The sequence below is a fragment of the Medicago sativa genome, chromosome 7 (genome assembly GCF_051527215.1).
Source record: "Medicago sativa cultivar Bolivia chromosome 7, Bolivia_mono, whole genome shotgun sequence".
Taxonomy (NCBI): domain Eukaryota; kingdom Viridiplantae; phylum Streptophyta; class Magnoliopsida; order Fabales; family Fabaceae; genus Medicago; species Medicago sativa.
Window position 1 is genome coordinate 12,467,739 of NC_140755.1, and position 8,141 is coordinate 12,475,879.

At 30.4% G+C, this 8,141-nt stretch overlaps 1 protein-coding gene across 1 annotated transcript; it reads right to left on the minus strand.

The window, feature by feature from the left end:
* Positions 1 to 1,107: 1,107 nt before the first annotated feature.
* On the minus strand, positions 1,108 to 4,759 carry LOC146904323 (F-box/FBD/LRR-repeat protein At1g13570-like). The gene is made up of 4 exons (XM_085727595.1): positions 4,509 to 4,759; positions 2,257 to 3,286; positions 1,918 to 2,088; positions 1,108 to 1,607 (listed from the first exon to the last, which is right to left on the minus strand). The coding sequence occupies exons 2-4, from the start codon at positions 3,244 to 3,246 to the stop codon at positions 1,305 to 1,307; spliced, it is 1,464 nt and encodes a 487-aa protein (XP_085583721.1). The 5' UTR covers positions 3,247 to 3,286; positions 4,509 to 4,759; the 3' UTR covers positions 1,108 to 1,304.
* Positions 4,760 to 8,141: the final 3,382 nt, after the last annotated feature.

An 8,141-nucleotide genomic window follows, 5' to 3' on the forward strand; every position in this document is an offset into this window, starting at 1 on the left:
TAAAATAAATAATACACATAATGAAAATATAAAATCCCGGAAATAACCCTCTAGAATAAGTATGACCATGTCCAAAAGACCAAAACTGGTCTAACCAATAAACTACAAACAAATAAGCATATCATACAAAACCTATGAAGCACGGACTCTGACACGGACACCGCGACACGACACGACACGGACACCGCGACACCGCTAATGTAAAAAATATAGGACACCGACACCGTTATATATATGTTAATTTATTTAAAGACGATTTAAAATATAACCTAAAATACATATATAAACATCATCTAACTTGAGCAATTTACTCCATCCGGTCACATTTATAAGCAAAAAATCACTTTTTAGATTCATTGAATACATAATGTATTTGGTCTATATATTGACTAAATACATTAAGTATTGAAAGAATCTAAAAAGTGATTTTTTGCTTATAAATGTGACCGAAGGGAGTATGTCATTAGAAAAAGTTCTACAATAAAATATCATAGTATTTGACCTTTATTAATTCATGTACCGTCAAAAAAGCTAAAAATGATATAATCAACTATAATATCTTATACTAAATAATAAAGTTCTTTTTCTAAAGAAAACAATTACTTTTAAAAAAATCCTTACACTTCAGTATCCAAATTGATTAGAGTAATTATTAAAAAAAAATTGATTAGGGTGTTAGTTAAAATGTTAAGTTGTTATTTTAGTACCTTATTATACTTTCGTACCTCAAAATCACGTTATTCGTGTAACCAAAAACACAAATCTACAAATATCGTAAAACTTTATTAACGTCTCCATATCTATTTGGAAAAAGGTAGTAACACATATTATCATGAGGGCATAGGATTGATAATCGGTAGAGTTATATAATATTTGTCTCCATATCTATAGTTTGAAAAATAATTTATACATGAACTTATACTCTGTGAGTAGCAACCTTAATACCAGTGTATGTACTCATACTTTGTATATGTTACCAACGTTTTAACTAAAATAAATTGATGATCACAAAAAATATCATTTAATCATCATAACTCCAACAAAAATAGGAAGGCCAAAATATTTGGGGATAATATTTGTACGTCTCTTTTTTACGTACTTAATGAGTTCATAATGTCATCATTTATTCTAAAAAAACTCAGCTTAAAATATTATATGAATTTTTGAAGGAAAAATATTCTACTTATTGGTGTGCCCACAAATAAATATTTTTGGTTCCCCTACTGCTTAAAAGTAGTAAAGCTATGAGCAATGCTAATATAATTCTATCAATTGGCACACAAAACACATAGAATTATACAATCTTATAAGAGCACAACTTTTTCTCGACCTACCACTCCTTCAACTTGAAGCTTTTCGATCATCTTTTCACGCCCACTTTGAAACCATACCTGATCAAACTTCCAATTCGAGTCATAATCTTTCCAATAGGGACTCACAACTATTTTCTCAAGTTTGTGTGCATATTTTATAACATTCATAACAAACTCAATTTCAAACCAATTGCCAACACATCCTCCAAATTCAATAACTTTTACCTCGTTGTGAGAGAATACTTCAACATCCATAATATCATTCTGATTTTCATGGAACCTTGGACGTGCAAACTAACAAAACAATATTAAAAAAAATAAAACAAAACAATATTAAAATCACAACATGAATGCAAATCAAGATATCTAATAAAATTATCTAAACAAATAACAAAAGTTTGTAAAATTATAAAAATAAAATATTTCAAAGGAAGCGTTAAACTCCTTAGAGGAATCATATTAAAAGTTAGATTTTGAATGATAATGGGTAACCAAGTGTAAGATATTTAAATGTGCATGGTTTATGAAGCCATCGATAAAAATAAAATCAGTAAGATAGCCGTTAAATAAAAGTAAAGCATTTGTATCAACTATGTTCACTCACCATGACAGAGAGTTTCTGCAGAAGAGGAGAAGCTTGAAGGATGTTTAAAATCCACAAAAGACTACACTCATCGTCGTCGTCATCATTGTCATTTAAAGTGTACCAATCAATGATAAAGTCCAATTGTTTAAGATGTCTGAACGATTGAGTTATTTTTATGGAAGTTGTGACCTGACCAATGACGTGCACAATTCAATTTATAATTCAGAAGAAAAAGAAATGTAAAAGGAAGTTGTGACCTGACCAATGACGTGCACAATTCAATTTATAATTCAGAAGAAAAAGAAATGTAAAAAAATAAATAAAAAAACTCACTCTTTCCAACATTTTATGACTAACCTTCATATATATATCCAAATGCATAATTTCAAGTTCAGGAAAAGTTGTGCAGAGAGCAAATGAGTTAAGATCTTGTTCCAATGAAATGGAGGAGAAAATTTTCTTCAATGCATGTGTATTAATGTTCAAGGTATATAAACCATTTTCTCCATGATACTCTAATGAGGAGAGTTTAAGGCAGTCCACTAACATCAAGTTTACAAATGTCCGCCTATTGTTAGATACCTTATAGCAATTTGAAACCTTGAGATGACATAAAGATGAACTTACTATCTTTGGTATTGACAATTTGAACTCGCAATAAACTAAGCAAAGCTCTTCAAGCAGTCCACAATTAGATAACAAGCTTTCTATGAACATTTCATCCACTTTTACTTCATTAAGTGAAAGATTTGTCAAATTCTTGAATGGAATAAAGTCACAATTGGTTGGATTGCAAACAATACAACATTCAAGATGTAGATGTTTTAGAGCAGAAGCAGTGGTCTCCGAAAATAAGTCAAAGGCAAATTTGTAACGTTTGCTTGGATTTGGGTGAGGATTAGGGTGAGCTGGATAAGGCTCTCCAAGAAGGAGTAAATCGATCCTTCCAACTCCCCTTGCAATTGCAAAACTTATCCATTGATCAATAGTGTTGCTTTGTTCGCAATTTAGATAGAAGCTCACTAGGAAAGAATTGATCACTGTGCCAGGAAAATTCTTGACAAATTGATCTACTCGTTTTACAAATTCATCCCTAGTCTTATACAAATCGATACATCTATCAACAGAAAAGCGACTAGTGACATCAATGAGATACCCAGTTTCTTGTAGTTCCTTCTCGCTGCTTCCAAGCACATTGAAGACATCAAAGTAGAGATCTCTCCTTAAACCCCAAAGTTTGGACCACCTTTTAGACAGTATACTGGATTTCAACAAATCTTTCATGGATAATGTTGTGAGCATATCACACAAGATGTCGTCAGGCAATTCACTAATGCGATCATCCATTTTATAGTCCAAAAGAAAATAGTCACAACTCACAATGCACCTGAAATATATATATAGCTAAAGTTCAATGTTAATTTTCGTAACTAGCCAATTATGCTATATTATCAGCTTTTACATATGTGTAGTGTTTCTTCGTTTGGATTCCAACAACAGATGAGAAATTAAAGTTGAAGAAAAATAAAATTTGAAATAAGAAAATTGTGAACGAATGTTGCAGCGGCCAGCAGCAATATTGCGTAATCCTAAACTAACCCAACCTGCATGGATCTAATAATTTTCTACGTGCCTCGATTTTCTGTGTAAATCATTCATTATATATATAAACTTGCTAATTATGATGCACTTATAAGAAATTAAATTTGAACAAAATAAAAGTTAGAGCAAAATTAAGTGACACTACCAGCAATCAAAATAATAAGAAAATCGAAATAAGAGAATTGTGAGATGCGAGAACTCACTAACCCCGAAACAGTGGCGGAGCCAGACAAAAAAGTTTGGGATGGCCGCCATCCCGCCAACAAAATAAACTAAAATATATAAATCATATTGCATATAACATATTTAAGTCGTAATAAACCAAAAACCGATCATTCAAAATTTAAAATACATAATATATAAAGTCGTTCTTTACATACCTAAAGTTACACTTTACGCTTTCCGAGTGACTTAAAAAAATGTAACTAATTAAATCTTTTCACAACTTCTTAACAGCTTAATAAGAGAACTCTCGAATACTGCCAATAGATTACCATCACATTCAACTAGAAAGTTGTTGAAGAACTTGTTGAATTGAAAAACTGGACTTATATTGTAGACAGGAAACGAATCAAAACAAAAATTAGGTAAAGTTCTATACTTCTATTTCTTTCAATTTTTAATGATCAAGTAAAGATAGAAACAAAACAACACTAATTATTAACAAAGTATTATCAGAGTGTCACATTAGCCTAGCACATCTAATTATATCAAAAATTAGGTAAAGTTGTGTACTTCTATTTCTTCTAGGCGCACAACACAATCTCACTGCAATGAATCATTCAAACATTTTCCTTCACCAGCAGCTTAAAAAGCATTTAGTCTGTTAAGTGTCAAAGGTTTAAACTCTAAAACAAAGAATACCAGACATCTCCATACAGCAAACAAGACATGTAATCATCTAGGTTTAACAACAACAGATGGAAAACTCATGCAATTAACTAAAGAACATGTAATCATCAATGAAGAATCAGATTTGAAGGAAATTACATTCAATTTCACATTACCTTACAATTTACAACAACTAGGGTTTGTGGAGAGAGATGGAGATAGCTTTCTAAACTGAAGAATCAACTCAGAAAATGGAGGAGGATGCGGCAGTGATGGATGAAGAAGGAGATGAGCGGTCGCGTCGGTGGTGGTGTGGTGGATAGAGAGCGGTGCAGTGGTCTGGTCTGGGTCTATGGGAGAAGAAAAAGAAATCGCGTTTCAGATGGAAGAAGAAGAATTTTGTTAGCGTATCGTCAATCGTAATCCTAACCTAATCCTAAGTGTCGGCATCAATCAATTTATTACCAGTAACTTTTTATATGCACGTGCGGTCTCAATTTTCAGTTTATATTTTCTATACCAATCTAAGTTTTAAATATTATACTTTTTTTTAATATAAATAAAACTGTACAAAAAATAACTCAAATAAAATAAAATATTATACTTAAATATATTGATCTTTTATAAATATATCGGTGGAGTTCCCGTGAGCTTAGCTCAGTTGGTAGGGACAATGCATAATATATCTGTGAAAAGACGGACAATAACTCTTTTTATTGCGCTGACACGTGTAGATTATCAACAATTTTTATAAAAAATTTGCGTATAAATTACAAACGATATTTTTATAAATTTTTTATTTGTGACTATCAAATGTAACAAGCTCAACGAACCATATTTATCTTTTTCAATGATAAGAATAATATAACAAATAAGGTTAAATATGTTTTTGGTCCCTATAAATATATTAACTTTTTTTTTAAGTCCCTCTAAAATTTTCCTTCAAATTTACTCCTTATGAAATTTCAATAGCTAATTTTGGTCCCTATAGAATTTTTAGAGGGACTAAAACAAAAAGTTAACAAACAATTTTTTTTGAATATTTGTGACTTTCAAATGTGACAAACTCAACAAACTATATTTATCTTTTCCAATGATAAGAATAATATAACAAATATAAAAAAAATTCTTATCTTTTTAATAACACCAAAAACAAACATTATTATAGATTTTTTTTGTTTAAGGGTATAATTGGTATAACAAAAAGCCAGCCTAAAATCTTTCCAAAATCCCGCAATTCTCTTTTTAACGCGCTAACGTGTGTGTATATTTTATTATGTTTGTTTGTATAATTTTGATTACAATTTAAATTTTTTAAATATTGATGGAAATTATTTGTACATTGATTTATCTACAAATTATTGTCTAAGCATAGAACGAAATTATTTATCAACTCGGGCATATTTTGGTTTGTCTGTATGTATACTATATATAAAGAAAATAACATTTTTCAGCTCTTTTGGGCTGACTTTTCCTATTTCCAAATTTGCCTTCAAGTTTCAATACAAATAACACATACAACAAATATATAAGAATAAATTCAAATATTAAAATAAAAGTGTAACAAACACGATATATATGTCTAATTTTTTTTATTTTATCCTTTAAAAAGTGTAACAGATTAGATTAGTATATCTATACTTGTTTTTTTCATTATCCTAATTATACCCTTAAACAACTTTTTGTATAATAAAGATTGTGTTGGTGTTATTTAAAAAGTAAGAATTTAAATTATATTTTTTTTTGTTATATTGTTGATGTCATTGAAATAGATAATCATGGTTAGTTTGATATGTTATAATTTGAAAGAAACAAACATTTATATTTATAATTTTAATCGAAATCAAAATTTCACAAAAAAACGCCGTTCAAAATTTTCAAACGTTAGTGTGCAATAAAAAAGCAGAAAGACAGGGCACATGAGTGTCCGTCTTTTCGCCAATATAAATAAAATATTGTTAAAAAATGGTTTTGAGTTGGCTTTTTCTTTTCCTAATTATACTTTTAAAGAAATTTGATTATAATAATGCTATTTTGTTGGTGTTATTCAATAATATAAAAATTTATATTATATTTTTTATATTTCATTTGAAAGATATTATTTTTGTTATATTGTTGATATCATTAAAAAAATAAGTGTAACAGTCCAGGCGGGTCCCGGCTAGGCACTGTACCCCCCGGCACTGTTACTCACAAGCTTAATTATAGTAGTGTTTTTGCCTCCCATGGGAATCGAACATAGTACCTGGGGTTAAGTACTACTTCAATGCATTCCCACTACCAATTGAGCTAGTAGCTGGGGTTAAGTATCTAGGGTTAAGTACTTGGAATGTTACTATTAGTTACTAGCGGAAAGACGGGCACTATCGTGCCCGCCTGTCCGCTCTTTCTGTTGCGCTAACGTATGTGATTATTTTATTATGTTTGTTTGTATAATTTTGATTAAAATTTTTAAATTTTTAAATATTAATGGAAATTATTGATATATTGATTTACAAACAAAATATTGTCAAGACATATAACAAAATTATTTTTGAAATCAACATATTTTAGTTTGCGTGCATATAAAATTAAGATAAAATAATGATCATTTGTTGTTTATTCTAACCAATGTTTTACAAATCGAGAGTTTACCTCAACTCGTTTTACCTAGGTAAACTCGACTCGTAAACTCGTACGAGTTTACCTAAAATTGAAATTTTATATAATTCATTATACGCATGACATTGATAAGCTTACATTTAACTTTCCTAGCATCACCATGAACATCTGTTCCATATTTCCACCCAATATCAGTCCTATTACCCCTAATATTTTTCCTCCCTCTTCCTCTAAATGAAGAAGATGATCCACATGCACTTATGTTCGTTTCAAGTCCACCACCATTACCATCCTCAGAAGCCATGGTTGTGAACCTAGAAAACAAAACATAACCTAATTTAAATAACAAACTTTAACAAGCTTCTGATATTAATAAACAGTAATCAGTTATTTAGAAAAAGTGAAAAACACTACAAGCAGTAGCACAATAACACCGCTATTTAGAAAAAATGCACATTCACCAATTCATGAGATGCCTAAACCAGTAACAGTGTAACACACTAACACCGCTATTTAGAAAAAAATGCAATCTATGATTCTATGTTAATACTTAATAGAAATAGAAACAGAAATAGAAACCTGATGATTAAAAAAAATGCAATCTCTGAATCTATGATTCTATGTTGAAGCTTTGATGATAAAAGAAACAATAAAGGAAAGGAAAAAGAGAGTCTGAATTTGAAGTACCTTTTGAAGTTTGAAATCGGAGTTACAACGGTTGGAATTGGAATTTCTTTGTTTTCCACCGGAAACCTAAGGTTTCAATCGCCGCTTCCGTGTTCTTGAGGACTGAGAAAATGATATGAGACTTTCACTGCAGTAGTAGGTTGAAACGTGTTGTAGAAATGTTTCATTTGGGCTTGAAAATAATGGGCCAAACAAATGGGCCATTCTTAAAAAAAAAAAAAATAGCATTAAACTGGCAAAAACGGTAAACTCGCCCGATTTTACACGAGTTTACTCCGAGTTAACTCGGTCAAACTCGTCAAACTTTCCGATTTTACCAGAAATCGAGTTTACCTCCGAGTTAACACGTTTTGGGCACCTAAACACGTAAACTCGGTAAACTCGCCGAGTTGACACGCGATTTGTAAAACAGTGATTCTAACAGTAATTAGTAACAACATAACATAAATGTATAAATGACATATTATGTAAAAGAAACATTGTTCTGATTATGAAAAAAGAATATCTTTAAAAACTACGTT